The 21,311-nt window shown below is 30.5% G+C and overlaps 1 protein-coding gene across 3 annotated transcripts in view; it reads right to left on the bottom strand.

The window, feature by feature from the left end:
- The window catches only part of LOC140452233 (plasma membrane calcium-transporting ATPase 2-like), a 417,554-nt gene that overhangs the window by 7,805 nt on the left and 388,438 nt on the right, over nucleotides 1-21,311 (bottom strand). The window contains exons 16-17 of one of the 3 annotated variants that reach the window (XM_072546368.1): nucleotides 18,156-18,224; nucleotides 13,704-13,718 (exon numbers count right to left, since the gene is read on the bottom strand). The exons of 1 other annotated variant lie outside the window; for it this stretch is intronic. In XM_072546368.1, coding sequence (XP_072402469.1) covers nucleotides 13,704-13,718; nucleotides 18,156-18,224 — 84 coding nt within the window. The remainder of the gene's footprint in view (nucleotides 1-13,703; nucleotides 13,719-18,155; nucleotides 18,225-21,311) is intronic. One more of the 3 variants, XM_072546370.1, reaches the window with a different exon arrangement.

The raw sequence follows: 21,311 nt of genomic DNA, 5'->3' as shown, positions 1-21,311 counted from the left end.
GAACAATGATCTACATGTTAAATACAACGAAAAATAGAGTTCAGAAATCTTGAAATGCAAATAAGGAGACAATGGAGAATGCACAGTGTCCAGACGTTACTAAAAACAAAGTAAAAGAAAAAGATCCCAGTGGTTGGCTGTATACCATAGTTAAAAATACTTATATAGAAGTAAATACTTGTGGTATATAATGGTATATTTAATTAAAAATATTTTAAATTTATCCAAAAGGATAACAAAACTTAAAACGTTTCGGTCCAGTAGGACCATCATCAATGAAAAAAATTGAAAGCAGTTGAAACTAGCTAGGTAATTAGGTATAGAAACCTTTGTATTACATGACAATCATGGTTGATTCTAATAGTATAATAGCACTAGGTCGATGTTATATGATTTTACATAAAGGAAACATACATCTTCTCTACTTGAAAGGAGGACGACTTTGTCCAACTATTAGACCCAGTTAACTGAGTCTGATACTTAAAAACTTTTCAACTACTGGTCTCATAACAAAGAGCCTTCTAGGAATCGTTAAATAGGTTGGTCGTGTTGAACATCTTTGTAAGACCATGCAAAAAGCGGTACTGCTTAAGTACATACAAAAAATTTGTGGGTGATACGCGACCGTACCAGTGATGAGTGAATGAATTCTCCCTTAGAGAGAGTCAGCCAAATCGCCAAATGCTTCTTCTTCTTTTTATGTAGACATGACTCTGTCTGTTTTTCAATGTGCATACCCTATCTGTACTTCTAGCTCTGTCCCATAGTGTCTTGCCATTCTAACATCCTTTTTGTCCTCTGTGTCAGGTCGTGTTTCTGCCGCGTATGTCACTATTGGTCTGATGACTGTTTGCTCTATTCACTTGATCCTCCACTTCAGTTTCGAGCTTTCCGTAGCTAAATAATGTGATGCCTAGATATTTAAACGCCATTACTTGTTCTATTATCTGAACTTCCAGCTCCAATTTACATCTTAGTAAATTTGCTGTTGTAACCATGTATTTTGTCTTTTTTGGTGAAATTACATGTTAAATTTTCTGCCGGTTATATTAGATTGGTGCAGCATACGTTGTAAATCGTCTTCACTTTAAAAGAGTAGTATTGCGTCGTCTTCACAGCATATTATTTTAAGTTGTTTTCCTCCCATTTGGTATTCTTTTTTAGTTCTTACTTTTTTTTATTATTTCATCCATAATCAGGTTGAACAATAGAGGGGACTCAGGGAATCTCCCTGTCTTATCTCATTGCGAGCTTCAATAGCTTCAATATGGTCGGTTAGTTCTTCTTCCACTTTTAATTTGATTGTGTTGTTTTGGTAGATAATTTCGATCGTTTTGATTATTCCTAGAGGTATCTCTCTTGCGTACAATAAGTGGATGTCCTTCAATTTGACCCGGTCAAATGCCTTCTTAATGCCTTTGAAATATAGATATGCCGGTTTGTTGTATTCTAATGATTTCTCTTGCACTTGCCTCATTATAAATAGAGCATCGGTGCATGATCTTCCAGACCTAAAATCTTGTTGTTATTCTGCTAGTGTTATAATTTCATTCAGTTTATTTGTTATCATTTTGGATGTTAATTTTAGTGTTGTTTAATAAATTAATTTCTCTGTAATTTTTCGGGTCCGATTTGTCTCCCTTTTTAAAGAGAGGTATTAGGATGCTCATCTCCATTCTTGAGGAATTCTGTTTTGTTGAATTATTTTTTAGATTAGTGTTAATAGTTGTTTGCTCAGATCTGGTCCCCCTTACTTTGGGACTTCGTTCGGTATTCTGTCCTCTCCTGGTGATTTCCTAATTTCCTTAATGTCCTTTACCCCTTCCTCCTCAATATTTATTTCTTCGTTTGTCGTCACCTCTGGTGTTGGTGGTTTATTATCGTCACATTTAGCAAATAGGGATCGAATGTAGTATACCCATGTTTCCTTCTGAATGTGTTTCGTTTTTATTAGTTTGCTCATCTCTTTTCTTTTTCCTCTGATCATTCTCCATATCTCTTTTTGTGTTCCGTAGAAGTCGTGTTTCATCTGTTTTGAGAGGCTCTGCCATTGTTCCCTTTTTATTTGTCTAAATAAAGTATTCGTTTCATTTCTGATTCGTTTATAGTTGTTATATGTCTGTTGTGTTTTGTATTGTAAAAAGGCTTTCTTCTTTTCTTCACATTTTTTCTTCACGTCCTCTCTAAACCATGGTGTTTTCTTTTTTAAGATGTTAGTGTTCGTTACTTTCCTCTCTCCAAGTGATTCTGTTGCTGCGTTAATTATGTTAATTTGAGTTTTGCCAAATGGCCAAATGCTATGCTGATAAAAAACAACAGGAAGAAAGTGTGAAAGTTCCATATATAGTTCTAAAAGGACTAGACAAATATAGAAATAAAGAATCTTATGTTTTCCCAACGTCGGTTTATCACTCTCTCATTTTTATCCATGTTACCCATGGTGTATTATCTTTTTCATCAGGTCCTTTAACACTCTTCTGCAAGTCTTTTACGTTATATTAATTGGTATTTTCTGATAGATTTAATTCTTGTAAACTATCTACACTTCTCAACATTTTAAGTAGACATTACTAGATTTTCAGTGTTGTAATCATTGAATTAGTATTATTTTATAGTAGAATACCAGTGAATTAATAATTAAAAACCATGAGTTTATAAAAAATATAAGTTTCACGAAAATTGGGAATTTATTGCAAACTTTTTAATTTTATGCAAATTTCAGTAATGAGTAGGATCTCCCTAGGCTCTTCGTAGATTTGTTGTTATATTTGGAATATTTCGAATTAAATTATTGGCATACAGTTGCTCATGGAACAATTTGACCACTTCATTCTTGTTATTCTATAATGTTATCTTTTGATTTAAAATTCTCGCACGGTAAGAACTTATCACCTATTTTGCACTAGCTACTTTTCCATTTACTTTATTAAAGTCGCATATGTTGTTTCTTTTTGCAGTGAATACTATAAAATTGTTTTCAGGTCGAGTTTTAGCTTCTTTACGTCTTATGCGTTTAGACTGCAGTTCCGATTGTTACAAAACGATTCTATGCTCCACAAATGATATTTTGTGATACATTCAAGCGTTGGTCGACCTATTTGTTATTACTCTGTTATCCCAAAGAAGCACACAGAAGCAAAAATAATCACGATCAAAGGCAATCCTTTTGAGACTATAGTAGTGTTCCTGTTTTCGTGGTTTCGGTGTCATTATAGGCAATACCCTGAATACCTTAAAGAGTCTGTCCGATCAACATTAATGTGTTTATCGTTCCTTATTATCCGTGGTGTCAACAGCGGTAATGTGCGGAATGTATTACCAGCGGATATGGAGGCATTATTGTACTTTTGTTTGATGAAGATAAAGATGTTTGATTAGTCCGTATTTTCGGACTAAAGGTAATTTGCCTTTTAATTTTAGGTCTAGGTATTTTCTTAATATTTTCCCTGTAATTGTTATATATAATGTTTAGTTCACCTATTATTCTTGAAGTTTTAGCTCCATTGATTAAAGTATGTAGCTAGAATATATAGTATAGAATGAATCAAATGGCGACTAAAAATAAACACATATACAGTTTCTGTGAAAATAGGACTTCATCAGAGTTAGCACTTAACCTACATTTGCTCTTATTAGTGTTGACTAATTAACAGGAATAAGGATGAAAATAAAGATAACGATTGATATATTAAATAAAAAATTCCATTTATACGTAATCTCTGAATTCGACCAAGAGCTTCTATAATATATGGCATTGAATATTGGGCAGTTCAAAAAAACTAAACGTACCAATGTTACAAAAATGAGAATGCTTAGCTGGATGACCGGAATACCAAAAACACAACATTGAAAATCAAATATATTAGGCTAATTTCAGGTGTGGCACCTATCAAAATTAAAAAGTGTAGGTTAAGAAATAAAAATCATAAAATACGAGGGGATTGGTATTATTCAAGTGAGAAAAATGTAGAGGAATGCGAGCCGGCCAAGTATAAAAGATAATGATCTAATAATACTGAAAAGCGTTTTGGAATTTCTTATTTTCCGACTTATAATCAGTGACTTTAAAAAATATATGGAAACCTAAAACTTAAATTTTTATACTACATATAAGTAGTTGGTGTAAGTTAACAAATCCGTTGGATCTCCAATCTTATTACTTGCATGATGTCATTTTTTCTACATAACAACCTATAAAAATAATTTAAAAATTATAATATCTACTAAGTAGTTTCTAGTATCATATGCATATATACTCTTTATAATATAGTTGCATTTCATTTTTAGAATACTTAACTAATAATAAGTATCTATAAATCCAAAGTCTTGATCATAGTGAATCTATATATAGTAGACTGATCTATATACAAGATAGATAAAGGTTGTAAATACTGTTTGCGGTACATTCTGTAGAATTTCTTGAAAACGTTTGACATCAATATTTAAGCTGAATGGCAGAAATATATATATCAGACATATAAATATCATGAAGTAAAGACTATTGTAAAATCAATAAGGAAAAGTTCTATAGAAGACAATATACTGGCGTAGATTTATCAATATTTTGAGAATTTAAGTTAATGTACGTGAATCCTTCCCTCAGTAGTTCCCTTTAAACCTTTCTACTTACATTGGTACATCTCTAACTTTACTTCTATTTAGTATCCATATATTCGTCTTCTTGTTTTTGTGAATTAATAATGTTATGTCTTTCCTAAACTGTTCTTTCCTTTTTTTCTTTCTATCATAAAATTTAAGGTGTATGAAAGTATATTGTTTTCTATTTTTTACTTTTAACGAAACTTCTTATATTTCAGCCAACTATGATTCTTTTCTCTAAATAAGTTTTCATGTCATCTTACAGGCTTTCTGCCTCCAAAAAACTTTCCTTTTAATTTTGAACTGTGTTAAAAAATTAAATTTGACAAGAATATGAATAATTTAAAAACTGATTGATAGTTGAGTAGTATTTCTGTCAATACATCAGTAAAATTGATATTGCCCAAGAAATTCAGCGAACATCTCCGCATTAAACATTGAGCAATAAATACGAAGAAGACACATTTCCGAATATCTCATGCATTACCAGCATTCTGATTTCATTACATGCTGGCTATCAACTTCTAATATCTAAAAAAACACCAGTATGTAAATCATATAATACACATCACAAATTCATTTGGTTAGGTTTTAAAGTTTTAAGGGAAAAAATTTAACACTGCTTTTGTTTCTACTTGGTGAACATATAGTGGTCTAGTCTGGAGGTGCTTTTAGTGCATAAACTTTCAAATGTATGTGGCAATTTTATGTTCAAAAAGATAACGTTTATTTCCGTTCTTAAAATAACTTCAAGTTAGATTATTTACAAGTAATAATTATTAATATTAATATAATAGATTAAAAAACTCGACAGATATTTTGATCTAATAATAAAATAACAAAAAAAAAATCAGTTTTCTGCACTGAAGATGTTAAATATAAATTTTCTTGTGCTCGATATATATATACATATATATATACATATATATATATATATATATATATATACATATATATATATACATATATATATATATATATATATATATATATATATATATATATATATATATAATATATTTCTGAAGTGGAAATCAAGACGTTACAATATTGTAACGTCTTGTCTATTGTCTATTGACAGGATGATAGCTGTTCTTGTATGGTCTCCTTCATAAATACATATCGTACCATAGCACGGTTACGGATATAAAATATGCTTTGTCTCTACCATTTAATAGGATAACATGCAAGCCAATGTTAAATAGTTTGATTCTTCGAATTCGGACGCTCTACATATAATGAATAAAAGGGACATCATTCTAGAAAAAGTTATAAAATTCTGACACATTCTACATTACTAGTCGTGTTGGCTATGTCCAATTATCCTTAGAAAACTATAAGAACTAATTTTAATATTAATACAAGCACTTTTCTATATCAAATAGTTTAAGTGCTTTACTTAATTATAAGTACTACAAATAAATGTTATTATTTTTTTTTTTAAATATGAAGTTCCGTTCGAACATACGAACTACGGAATCTCCACGGACAGTCTACTGACTGTCCATGGTGCTTGATGATTTTCTTTCAAACATTGACTACCAAACATTGCACCCTCCTTCAAAGAGTAGCCGCTTTATAAAATGTACAATGAAACGTAAACTTCGAAATTCTGCAAATCAATGATTTTTAAGTTGTAGTGTGGTTCTGTCACAGATTTTCAGTGTTTTTATCGTCATTAGAAATGCCACTTTCGTTGTATGATCTAAGCTTCGATTAATCATTGAGATTTAATAATAAGACAAACATGTTTCGCGACATCAAAATTATATAATCTCCACTCACTTTTTTAGTAGTTAACTGTAACATAAAATTTTAAAGAACGTAGTAAGTATAGTATACAGAAACTGATATTGGACTTCTTATATGTCTATTCATTCATTCATTGTTAATAACATTTTTTGGATAATGATTAAAGTATAAAAATGATAAATGTGTAAACAAAATTTATATTCGTTTAATGTGAGGATCAGAAACTGTCGAGTTGTTTAATTCTGTCAAATTAATTTTTTTAGATCTAGATTAGAAACTTTTTAATTTTTTACGTAAATGCCAATTATCCTACCAAAGCATATTTTATTTTTTTACTTTTACGACATACGATGCATGCGTCATTCTGAAACTTCAAGACACTGATTTACACTTGTTAGTAAATAACATAAATACGTATAATAAACAAGCCGTAAATGCTGAAATGTTCTACTGTGCTTTCACAGCTTTTCCAAAATAGCTTTGCGGGTAATCTAATGATACATATACTGAACTATAATTTTTTCAGTAACCAAAATCTGCATTCTATTTAACAAATTCTATTTGTCAGCAACTAAAAAGTTTGAAATAGGAAGAGTTATATTATGGCATAAAAGTTTCAAAGGTTAGTTACATATATCTCTAAAAACGATTAAAAATAAACAAACTGTGCTTTTTTAAATAATTTTAAGTTTATTTTCTTATTCCATTATTTTGTTTCTATTTACGTATAAGTAACAGGAGAAAAAAATACTTATGGGAAAAAATAAAAAATGATATCGACATAGTGAAATTAAAAATTGTAAATATAGTATAGTTTAAATAGGATCCTATTGTGCTATCCCGTGGGAACTTTGTTGCTAAAATGTAAAACCCATTTTTTTTTGTTTCTAATATCTTTGTAAGACAAAATCACTTGGTCGTCCAAAAATCGTAGCGAGAGGGGAGCGGTGGGGAGCCTTAAAAAAAAATGCAATTTTTTTTTCATCGTTTTTCGAATGTACAATATCCGAAAATTCATTCGTCAAATTTGCATACCCATCAGGACATTAGAAATATTTTTTTTTTATTTTTAAAAATACGTCATACCATTATTGTATACGGACCGCCTTCATACAAAATCACTTGCCCTGAAAACCCATATTTTTAAAATCGTTTACCTCGCTCTACCTCGAAAAATATTGGGTTTAGCAAAAAATTGCTTTTTATAAACGTTATAGACCAAAAATCAGAGAACATGCTGGTTTTTTTAGAATTTTGATTGGATAATTAGTTTAAGAAAAAATTAAATAAATCGAACGGCATATCACGACGGACAGTGCTGAACGCAGAGATGCGAGGAAGGGCGAGATTCATATGCCGTAGTCAACCGCAAATCGACTCTACTGATGGCGATGTTGTTATGGTCGTTTTTTCATTGTGATGCTGATTTTAAGGAGGATGAATACTTTTCTAGCGTAAATAGTGACTTCTTTGGCTCGTTTTGTTGTCAGATTATTAACAGTTTTAAAATACTGTATTTGTTAAGTGATAGTAGTATTTATATTATCGTATTGTTGTATATCTTTAAGGTTGTATACTTATTATTATTAAATTATTAATATTATCCAGATTTAGCCATACGGCTCGCACTCCCTCAAAGGGGAAAATTCACTCATCTCAGATACTTACGATATCAAAAGGATTGAGCTCTGGTGGGACTCTTTCCGTGTTATCGAGCCCTAGGTGACTTGGTATGTAGGAGTATCCCGTATCCCCAAAAATGTTCTTACAGATTATTGTTATTATTATAAAGCTTACTAAGGACGTAGTAAAGTGGTTAAACTTCAAAATCTTGGGATATACATATCTAAAATGGCAAATTCTAATAGAATATCTACCATTTCCAAGTATGCATTCCAGTATTTACCAGATAAAATACCATCAATTGTGGACTGAGCATAGAGACCACTGTCCAACCATACATCAGCAAGTCCCGAATCTGTCATGAACTGACCAATTATTTTGAGGAAGTTCATAACCATGTGAAATCCACCTAGACGAATGACTACGTTTTTTGTGTCTTCTGGCTGGGACCATTGGAGCTCTTTAGCTTTATAATAGATCAACGTCAGTACGGTGTATCTGTTATTTAGCTTCTTAGCAATTTCATTGCATTTTATGATAACTGTCCAAACGGTATCATATTCTGACGAGACATGGAGTAGCACAGGTAAGTAGCCATAGGTCGTTACATGTGATTTATCCTCTACAGTCCGTTTATGTAATCCTGACCACTGTGGGATAACGGTTTCATCCCTAACAGAGTCCCTCATTTTGCAAATGCACCATGCCATGTTACGATATCTTATGTTATTATTAAGATTCTGACCCTTTTCTATGATGCTCAGTTTATTTTCCTCAGATTGTACTTTTCTTTTTGATTTGTCAAAATAAATTTTGTGAAGGGAATGAAAATCATTCGGTATTACCAGCTTCTGATTATACGGCAAAAACTTAAATTGTCCAGGTCATTAAATGGTCCTCTCTGGAAGGCAGCAATTTGGGTTCCGTGAAAAGTAGGTGTTTTGTCCAAAGTCTCTTCCAAAATGTCAATGTTCTCAGCAGCAAATTAAACGAATCGATTGGGTACCAATTTTCTCGGTATAGTTACATGATTATTCTCCAAGTAAAGTTGAATTTCTTCTTGGGCGATGCTGTTACGCACTCTAAGAGTACCGATGTATGAAATTGAATGACCGCAAGCGTTTATTGCTTCAATGAGTTTTTTCTACCTTGTTTCCTAGTGAACTAAAAGTCCTAGCCCAATATGCTTTGGAGTTTTTATTTTTCCATTCGAACAGGCAAAAATAATGTCTTGGAAAATGCTTACAGTTTCAATTTTCTTTTCATTATCGCTTTTATTGCGGACAATAAGATTAACAAGAGAATACAAGCTTTCAGGAATAGACTTTTTGTAGTCTCTAACATTCATTCTTTTTTAAATCGGACTCAGTTGACATCTTGTTTATCTCGCTTCGGATAGTTTGGCACATTTTGACTAGAATATGTTGCTCCGATGCCCCGAAACTAAAAGTATCAGATTCCTCGTGGTTATTTTTTCTTGCATATTATTAGTCATAACTTGGCATAGTTTTTGATTCGGTGAGTGCTTTTGACAAAAGATGCACTTTTGTAAATTAAAGGGCCGTTCAAGGGCCGTTTTTGAAAAATATCGTCTCTACGAAAATCAAATGGCAGTTTAGTATTTATTGACTTGTACGAGGCAATGTTCTTTGAGCTCGTATAAAATTTATAACAGTTTTTGTGCAATTGTAAAAAATCTTGATTTTTTAGATCATCAAACTTTGAGAATATATGCCGCATGTATTTATTCTCATGACAATTTTTCATACGTTCGCTCGTGCATTCAATACAAGTTTTTTTTTATCTTTCTTGAGAGTTAACCAGCCTTCCTCCTTCCAAACAAATAAGACACACATTTTGAATAAAAACGTCTTGTTCGGCATCAGATTTATGTAAAGAAACATGTCTTAATGTGATTTTTGACTCAAGTTCGCTGTCAGAACTGCTGCTGTTCGTTAAATCCATTTCTAGATGGATACAAAAAAAATACTAACTGTAATAATAAGTAAGTACTAAATATTTTTAACTTACCAATAAGTTTAATTAATCACTGTTAATAATATAATTAACACATAAGAACTTTATTATGTCTCACTTATAATAATCTTAGTGGATTTCGCGCTAAAAACAAAGCTTATGAAAAAGAATGCACATATGCAAAACAATACACTTGTTGCGCTAGAATATATACAACCATATAACATAACAGCGTCTCGAGGTAAAAACGACCGTAACAACATCACCATCAGTAGTGTCGATTTGCGGTTGACTATGGCATAGGAATGTCGCCCTCCCTCGCATCTCTGCGTTCGCCACTGTCCGTCGTGACATGACATTCGATTTATTTAATTTTTTTTTAAACTAATTATCCAATCAACATTTTAAAAAAACCCACATGGTCTCTGATATTTGGTCTATAACGTTTATAGGAAGCCATTTTTTGCTAAACCCAATATTTTTCGAGGTAGAGCGAGGTAAACGATTTTAAAAATATGGGTTTTCAGGGCAAGTGATTTTGTATGAAGGCGCTCCGTATACAACAATAGTTTAACGTATTTTTATAAATAAAAAAAGAATATTTCTAATGTCTGGATAGGTATGCAAATTTGAGGAATGAATTTTCGGATATTGTTCATCCGAAAAATGATGAAAAAAAAAATTGCATTTTTTTTCTGTAAGGCTCCCCACCACTCCCCTCCCATTTTTGGACGACCAAGTGATTTTGCATTAAAAAAATATTAGAAACCAAAAAAAATGGGTTTTACATTTTAGCAACAAAGTGCTCACGAAAATCTATTCTAGAAGCCTTTTGCCAGTCTATTTACTCTACTAATATATGGACAGATTGAACTCATTCCAACGATAAGTTTTTAAAAATGTTACAAAATACATAAAATACGCAAAAGGGACAAGCAAAGGCAACTTGGAAAAGCTGTATTAGTGTGATTGATCCGTTCTGTGCAAGACACAGCGAATAATTCACACATCAACCGCTAGGAGCGATGATATTTAGTTAAATACGAAAAGAGAGAAGTTATTTTAAGAGACATTTGCAACGAGGACCGGTATTTGAGCTATTAAAATATTGACATACATGCATTAAATTTATATCCATATATACATGCCACACAACTAGCTGTGGGCGCATACATACACGTGAAAGGAGACATTTGAGTTTGACAGTATTACTGCCAGAGCAAAATGTATTTGTGTAGAGCCATCATGCCATGAATTGGAAATTGATTGAGGCGGGTCAAAGCTTTACATATATCATTTTTTTGCAGTCTATTAAGCTGGATGCCTCCAGCTGTTGTCAACAAATAATAAAAACAGTCGATTTTGAGTCCGAAATAGTGTACAAATTATTCAGAATTTTGTCATGTACAACACAAATTTAAAATTCAAAACAATCTTTTAATAAACACACTCAACATGTACATTTTTTAATTAGGCTGATACATTGAAAATAAATGAAGTTGAGAATATTGAACACGTCTAGTTGCTTCTTTGTAAATATAATTCTTCTTTAATCGTATTTTTTTAATACAGTTTGACTACTTGCCATGTTATGTATTGTTTTTCTAACCTTTGATCAATCGCTGATTATTTAGCAATACATTATGTGATTTAGTTCTTTTTAATCTTATTTTTAAACTATAGTATATCTAGTCAGTAAACTTTACTTTTCTTATGTATTTTCCTGTGGCGTAGTATTAAAAACAAAAGTGGACGTGCAGCCTTTCAAGCATAAAGCGTGCTAAACACTGGTAAGCATTTTTTAAATTTATGGAGACCCGAGCTTTATAACTAGCTCTATCAGATCTAGATCAGCTATCAGTAAAGTTTTTTACGACTTTTCTTTTACGAGATCTACCTTGACTTCTTTTACCTTCAAAGTTTCCTTAATTGCAAGATTTGTCAAGACCGTTTCTTTTTCTGGCTGTTATAAACTATATAAATGTTATAAACTAAGAACTAGAAAGAATTTCTTTGTAACTGAAATTGAAGAGATAATAGCATCTTTATTTGAGTACGATAAGTACAAATGTCCCAATAAAAAATGGAACAAAGCATAAATACTACATAAAATATATTCGTTTTGAAAACAAAAAAAAAACAGAACAAGCGAAATGATCTGTGGAAGTTTAAATATTTGATCCAATAAAAAGGATGGCCCTCTTACGAGTGATTTTGTAAGTGTTTTGAACACTCAATTGTAGAATAAGTTCATAGAATATAACTCACAGTTAGTTTTCAATCACTATACATACATCTATCATATATCTTTCTAATTCTGAATCTTTAATTTGTGTAAACACAACACCCATTCTAAATAATTTGGTCTAATATGTGGTGTATACTAGTCGGGGAACAACATTTTCAATTACTTTATTTGCAACAACATAAATTACTTATATGCCTATTGAAGGGAAGTGATTAAACGTAAACATATCTTTCATGAACTTTTCATAAACACAATTTCATGGATTAGCTGAAAATGGCTAGCACTATATTTTAATTTTTTACTGCCTTAAGATATTATTTCGATAATAAACTTTTAGAGATATACTTTGTATTAAAAACAAAACACGACAAAAATAAACCGAGATACGCAATAAAACTTACCAAGGAAACATATCATAAGCGAAATTAATTTCTTGATTAATTCAACAAAACCCCTTGAAGTCACCTAAGACTTAGTTTAGTGCTACACATTTTAAGCAGTTGCTACTGCTCAAAACAGAAATAGGTTTGCATATAAATTCGAAAATGTTGGTCCATTAATTGAAGAGTTCATTCAAAGGACTTCAACCAAAGTTACCAAAATGTTTGACAACAATGACAAACAATGGTTAATACAGGCATTCATCAACTTTTAAGAATCTGAATACAATTTACCAAAATCATTTATTGTTGCCAAAACGTTTAGATTAATTTGTCAGTGCCCTTCCAGAAAACTCTTATGTATACACGAACAAAACTTGGCATAAATTTCCAGACAGACAACACTGCTTGGATATCGGTGCCTTCGAGTTTAGGCCAGTAATCCTAAAAAATTACTTTTTCATCAGGCACCAAAGCTTTCAAATTTCCGCTTTCCTTATTTTTTTATTTATTATTAGATTAGTTTAAAAACATAATTATTTGAACAGTTTAAAATTCGGCCTTTAAACGAAATTTAGGATTATTTAATTAGGTTTAAGTTGTTAAAGTCCACAGAGATTTAAATTCATAAATAATTTTCTACTTATTATATTAGCTCATATTGATGGTCACAATTTGAAAGATAATAAAATGAGCATGGAAATGCATAGACGAAGAAAAATTAGATTAAGTGAAATTAAAGTATATAATACTACAGCACAAGTACGTACGTGAAGATTTTGAAATACATGCTGATTGGCGGTTTCTGATCATCTAAGGACTGTTTCTTTAGTTTCTGATAATATTTAGCATTTATTTAAGATTTATTTGCAATTGTCTGTTTAAGCGGAATCAAGAAGGCTGGAGTGTCTCAGAAAAAGTGATCTTATATAGGAGTGCTGGTCTATTTGGAGCAAGCAGTCAGATCTTGTCATACCGAGTGATCAGGATCGGGATTAAAACATTAAACTTGCAAAATTTTCACAAATCAACACAATTTAAATTATCTGAGCACCACTTAAAACACACACGAATACAATATTTAAATACATACAGTTTTACCAGATATTCGTTACTTTGCTTACGTGATTTTGCCCCACCTGTATGTATGTATATGTGGGTATTAGTAAACACACAAAACTTCGTAAATCTTATAAATACACATAAAAATATACATTTTAACACAACTTAGCTACTAGAGTAAAAGTAACTTCCTCTATTCATAAATCTTTATTAAAAAGTATAGATATATTCAAAACAGTGTTAGAAAATCAAAATCATAGAAAGTACAGTTTCTCTATATCTATATGTATTAAGAATGCCTCACAACTGCCACAACATTCAAAGCTTTACTTGGTAGAAGTTTTTACCATCATAGTGTTATTGAAAATTTTTATTTTCGTTATCATCTTAACAAAAACCATAAAATTTAAATCCCCTTATTGAGGTTAATTTACAAATCAGGGTCATGAATGGTTTCTCCATTGTAAAAGTATAAAAATGTAACTAAATACGTTCATTTCGCTCTTTGGTATTACTTGGGAAAATCATGTATTTTAATAGATTTAGGCTGTAGTTTTGATGTTTACGCTGTAATATTTTAGGTTTAATTGTTTTTTAATTTTATTATACAATCCACTTGCTGATTTTAGACTATCATGGCTGGTGATTTGTAATGGTACATTTTTTTCAGGGTTTATAAGCCGTGTATTGGAATTATTTCTTCCTCACATTTCGTCTGCAATTGGCGTAGATACTGTTAAAGAGGATGCGACAACAATCTATTGCTCACTGTTTGACATGGTACTAGTTAAGAAATTTGCTAGATCGACCTTAATAGCTTCTGCCTCAGTTAGAGACGAACTGCCAGGAAGAAATAATCCCACACAACGGTCTATGAACTTCGAAACCAATGTATCATTACAATCAACTCACTGTTTACAAAGAGAGTATGCACTCATACACTTCACCCATAAATTAGATCTACAGTAAATTACTACGGTCATCGATGATATCTAGTGAATCTTATAATCGAATTTCGTCCTGCTGTAGCTTTATACAAAACAGTGAAGATTTATTCAATCGAGTTTAACCTCACCTATAGCTAAATAATTACTATAAGTCAAATCTCAATATATTTAAGTATTCTTTATATTGCAGAATGATTTTATAATGGAATTTTTGCGATTGCTCTACAAAGCATGAAATTTTTCTAAAGACAATTACGTGTCCGCACTGACGAAAAATTTGGATATAAGTCCTGTCTCTCGAATCGTGCGTCGTATCGTCAGGTCTACTGACCATATAAGAAATTTATATTAATTTGGTGATTTAAATTTATTTTAAATATTTTCTTTTGAATACCAAAAACTGTGGATGTTGTGAAAGTATTCCTGCATGCTGTCTATATGGACATTTCATCTGAATTTATATTTAAATATGTATAAATGTGAATAGCCACATATAGATATAGACGTTTCTTTTACAATTCACGAAACTTGAACTTTTGGCTAAAAACAAGCCTCTACATTAAAAAAAATTATCAACAACTCTAACACTATGTGCAAAGAGACCCTGGAATTCAGTTAGAAAAGCGTTTCAAGCAAAACAATTAATTGTTTAAATATTTGTTTGGCAAGGCCAAATTAATCATCAAATTAATTAATCAACGGCCAAAATACTACAGATTTTTCACTGTTTCACTGGTGTTTAGTAAAACAGTATAAAATCTGGAGGAAGAAGGAAGAACAACAGGTCAATAACAATTTTAAACCTGACAACTCCAGAAAAACTTACACTTTTATTCCATATATTATTATAAAAACATTAAAAAGACCTTGTAAGAGAACATAATAAGGGGTTTTTTAAAATCCGTATAGTTCTTGTTGTGGACATGACTAAATAATTATTTGGTAGGGAGAAAGGGTGTTAGTATAAATACGATAGCTGCCACATAGTGATATATTTTTACAAAAATCAAATGAGAAGCTTGAAATATTTTAGATAATATAATATATTTTAAGTATATAAATAAAATGTAGTTTTATTTAGTAGTGAATGTATTTCATCCTATCGGTTTAATAGTTGCCTATGTGATTTAACCTCATAGAGTACTTGTTTTTTATTCCCTCATACAAATTTCCACATTTCTCAAAGATATGTCTCCTATTGATCGTTTGCCTGCTGGTACTGAATCCGTTATTGCTCTTGAGGAGTTTTCCTTCTCGATAGGTATCTGTAACACCATATCCTCTGTACTCTTAATATCGTAAAAAGTCTTCATTTTTATTCCATTCTCATATTTTATGTTTCATCCGTGGTCTTGCTGTCTTTATTTGATACGGTTGGTTCTTTGTGTGTATTACATTTCGAAAAATTTTAGTTGTTGTCCTCTCTTATAAAGGTATTGTCTCTGAAACATATTGTTTCTGCTTCCTCGACGTTGTAGGTATTTATTTTTTTTATTTAATACATATAATCCTATATTTTTTACTTCGTTGTTAAACTTAATGTTTTCATATATTCTCTATATATCTTTCTCTATATTTGCGTGGTATTCTCATTTGTCGTTGCTGTGTTGACAATATTTTCACTGTGATCTAGCGATATCATAAACAATAGCGTTAAAAACGAATTTTTTAGCTTATTCTATTTTGTACTTTTATTTTTCTCGTTTTAGCTCGTCCTGTACCTATCGTTTCTTGGTAATCTGTTAATCCTGTATTATCTGCTTTCCGCATAATTTACCAAAGGCTTGTTTAAAATCTAACAGAAAATGTACATATGTTGATTATTGGTAAGTATTTTCACAGGTAACAGTTAAAGTAATAATGTTTTGAACTTCACTGAGTTTAAATTTTTTCTCTAAATTCGTAACTTTTATTACTGTCGTTTTATATTAATTTCACTATGCTATAATTAATTTGATTAAATATTTTAGTGTCTATGAATACTTATATAAAACTTTTTTATTGAAATTATTTTGGAGCTTATATCTGTTGTTTATCCAGTTCTTTTTACAACTCTTCCCTAACTCATATTCTACTGAGTTAAAGTCATATGATATGTCATATTCATAGAATTGTCTCTAATAGTTAATATATTTCTAGAAAAATATATCACAATGTCACAAAATTTTGATGTTACAAGTTTATTTCGAATTAGAAAACAACAGAAAAAAGTACTCTCTAAAGGTCAAATAATATTTCCAATAATATATTTTGTATATGGTGAAAGATTGTCAAGTATAAAACAAAAAAAAAACTAATAACATGAACATGTTATAAAACAATGTTACCACCTGCTCTTAAAGGATATTCTATAAAAATAGAATCGACAATATTCGGCTGAGCAGTCGTTTTGAGCGATCTTATGCATCTGTGAAAATCACCAAAAAATAAAAACACATGCATCATGCAAAAAAAAAACAAAAACAAAAAGAATATTCACAGCTTAGTACATGTACATTGCGGTGTTATTTCTTTGAACTCACCAAAAACTAGTATGGGCAAAGAAAAAACATAAAACAAAACAAAAAGGACTAGACGAAAACGTCTACTTTACTACTTTGTACTAAGCCACCAGGTTCAAATAAAAACAAAAAGGAGAAAAACAAAACCACCAAAATAAATATCTGTCTCACAATGACTGAGAGTACTAAGAGGGAGCAACATGGAGTAATTTCTACGCACAGAAATATTAAACTTTATGTGCAAAATAACAAATTAACGAGTATTATGCGACTAGAATAGGTTTTCTTGTTTTAAAAACATGTATATAAAATGTTTCATCTGGTTTGGGTTTCCATTAGCATTTGAATCTCTTCCTAGCTGGGCCAAGATCATTTAAGATTCTGGGTTATGAATGTATAAATACGCTATATATGTTCAGTGGCAAAGTACATATTTTAACTTTTTTTAAATTTTTATACGGTCAAGAAGTTTCAACGTCTTAAGTACTTTGTGAAACTAGTGCTAATTGTATTACTAATCACATTACTTGTGGTATTTCAGGTATACCACTATTATTATCATTGTTTTATGGCTGTTTAACGCAGTGACTGTCTAAATAATTTAGCACAGAAACCTTTATGGCAATATTTATATGAGACTAGATGATCAAACATATTCTCAAAATATTCTCACCTGTAAGTCTAGTTCTTATCTGTTTCGCTTTTTCCACTATTTTATATTGACTTGGTATATGCTAATTACTTTTTTAGCTTCTGGCGTACTATTTATTCATTGTTTTTTAGAAGTCACTAATGGTAGTAATTCTTCTGGTAGAGACGGAGTGATAATAAAGTGAAATACTTTTCGGATAAAAAAAAAATTGTGTAATAAACTGTTATTTTACAAATAAAGATCTAAATCTGTGTTGATTACGGTAAAAGTTTATTAACTTTGCTCCTTTCATCATGGTTGATCCCAGACGCCATGATGAGATCAGATAAAGCGCTGCCAAACAAACGAACAAGAGCGAACATTATAGCATTATGAGTACATAGCGGACAGAAAGATGATAGAAAAGCGGCTTACAGCTTGGTCAGTCGAGCTCTTGCTGTATGGAACTGGAATCAAACGTTCTTGTAATTCACCACCTATCACCTTCAAGAGTAATAAAGGGCACGTTAAAGAGTGGTTCGATAGACAGTGAGAGACACATACAATAGAAAATAGTGCACATAGATAGATTCTACTAAATAACCTGAGAAGAGTGAAAAAGCAACAACAAAGGGTTACTCATACAGGGCGAACCAACAGTCCGACAGTCCAACACCCCGAATATATATCGTATTATTACACAACACAAAATAGGATGTTAAGGTCCTGCTTTATAAAATTTTCACATATATATATATATATATATATATATATATATATATATATATCCTAGCTTTAGATATTTTTTAATTAACTATTTAAAATAATTATGATATATTTATGAAGGGTAAATAATGCGGTGGTTCTAGGTAAGCGGCTATGTTACTGGTTTAACAAACCGGACGGACGGCCCGGAATCAGTCCCCCGCACATACACCCATTTTTCAATTTCTAATTTAATTGAGCTGCCACCGTGCTTCGGAGGGCACGTAAAGGCGTCGGACCCGGCTATCTAAGTAGTCGTTAACATTAAAAACCTTTGCCAGGTTTCACACGAATGGAAGACGTACAATAACCCTATTGGCTGAAATACGACAGGTTATAACAAACAGCTTCCGAAAAAAGGTAAATAAGTTCATACTAATATATATATATATATATATATATATATATATATATATATATATATATATACAAAGTGAGTCATGGGGAATTGTATATACTCCTACCTCATATGAAGGCTCCTATGGAGAAGAACAAAAGACCATTAAACATTGTCTACTACCATTGTATTATAATATACAGGGCGAGTTGTGAATTTTGACTATAATTTCTACTCGTGATAACTTTTGAACGGTAAGTTCGATGTGTCTCATATCATGGTCAAAAGTTACACTACGACAACTTAGTCACTTGATTTATTGATTTAGAAAAAAGTCAGGTCCCGTTTTAAAAAATTAGTTCGTTTTGTTCATAGAAAAAATTTCACCCTGTATAAGGTTTTTGAAAACTGTAATAAGAATTTCATAAATTTGAAAAATAGGTATTTAAAACGGCATATTAATTTTTGTCCCTACAAGATTACTTAATTTTTAATTAAAAAAATCAAATTTTACTATGAATTGTTTGGCAAAGTGAAGCATAGATGTGAATATAATAGAACTTTTCTGGTAAAAATGAAATTTTTTTGAACAAACATTTAATTTATTATTTAAAAAACAAATCGGACCTGATTTTTTTCAAGTTTTATTTATTCAAACTGGAAAAAAAACAGGTCCGGTTTGAAAAAATTTATAATAGTTTTGTTCATAGAAAAAATTTCACCCTGTATACGATTTTTGAAAACTCTTACAACAATTTTATAAATAAGGCACATAGGCAATTCAAATAACATACTTTTCTCCCCACACAATTACTTAATTTGTAATTAAAAAATCAAATTTTACTAGGAATTAAAAGTTTAGTAAAGCGAATTATACATTTAAAAAATGTAACCTTTCTTGCAAAATTAATTTTTTTAACAAATATTTAATTTATCATTTAACAAACAAACCGGACCTGATTTTTTTCCAGTTTGATTTATTCCAACTGGAAAAAAAATCGGGTCCTGTTTTAAAAAATTAGTTCGTTTTGTGCATAGAAGAAATTTCACTCTGTATACGGTTTTTGACAACTCTTATAAAGAATTTTATAAATTAGGCAAATAGGCAGATACAATGGCATATTTATCTTTTCTCCACACGATTACTTAATTTTTAAATAAAAAAATCAAAATCAAATAAAGCTGATTATAACTGTAGCCTTTTCTTTTGACAAAAATTTAAATAGAATTCGGGGACTTAATGGAAATTGCAAAAGGCTTTTATTATTTAAAATGTATGGCACGAGTTGTAATCGTATCAATACTTATTAAATACATGTTCAAAAAAAGTAATTTTTGTAAGAAAAATTACATTTTTTAAAACTGTGGTTCAGTTGCAAACTTCATAGAATTAAAAGTTACCTAAAATTTTATTTTAATTACAAAATAAGTACTCGTCTGGGGGAAACATATGCCATTTCAATTGCCTATTTGACTAATTTTAAAATTCTTATTAGAGTTTTTAAAAACCGTATACACACTGAATTTTTTCTCTGAACAAAACGAACTATTTTTTTAAAAACCGGACCTGATTTTTCCAGCTTGAATAAAACGAACTATTTTTTTAAAACCAGACCTGATTTTTTTTTAATTTAAATAAATCAGTGAATTAGGTGGTAGTAGTGTAACCAAAGCGGTGACCAATATGTAGAACACATCGAACCTACCGTTCAAAAGTTATGATCAATAGAAATTCATCAACTCACCCTGTATATTATTAAACAATAGGAGCATGAGCTTTTAAATAGTCATTTGTTATTTCCCATAGGGGCTTCCACATGAGGTAAGGTATGTACAGTTCCTCATGACTAACCCTTGTATATATATATATATATATATATATATATATATATATATATATATATATACATAGTTGTATCTACCCTTCATAAATACCCATCATAATTATTCTAAATATGAATTTATATATATATATATATATATATATATATATATATATATATATATATAACTGTTTTGGATGGGTTGGAGTCAATAATAGGGCTATTGGTTAACTATTTTTTTTATTCTCGAGCTTTCAATTGTGTTTACAATTATTATCAAGAGCTAAAAAAGACAAAATACTTACAAGGTTGAACTAAAAAGAAAAAACAATTTTTGTTAACTTACCAAATAAAAATTAGTTTGGTAAGTAAAAATCACTGCTTACATGTTCAAAATATTTAATACAAAAATGTTTTTATCTAACAAATGTTTCTCTGAAAAATTTTTATAATTTTGAAAACATTTTTTTTTATTAATATAAGAATAATTGAATTTATAAATAAGTTCAAATAGCAACCAATTACAAATAGCCTCAATGTCATAAATGCCAACATAAAATTTTTATTTTTGACAATTATATTGCCAAAAGTAAAACTTCGTTTAAACATTCTTTTTTGTTTAGTAACAAAAAGAAGAAGATTTATTCACCCTTGACAGATGTCTGA

This window comes from Diabrotica undecimpunctata, chromosome 10 (genome assembly GCF_040954645.1).
Source record: "Diabrotica undecimpunctata isolate CICGRU chromosome 10, icDiaUnde3, whole genome shotgun sequence".
NCBI lineage: Eukaryota > Metazoa > Arthropoda > Insecta > Coleoptera > Chrysomelidae > Diabrotica > Diabrotica undecimpunctata.
Note: the sequence above shows the minus strand (reverse complement) of the source record. Positions and strands in the feature narration are given on the sequence as shown.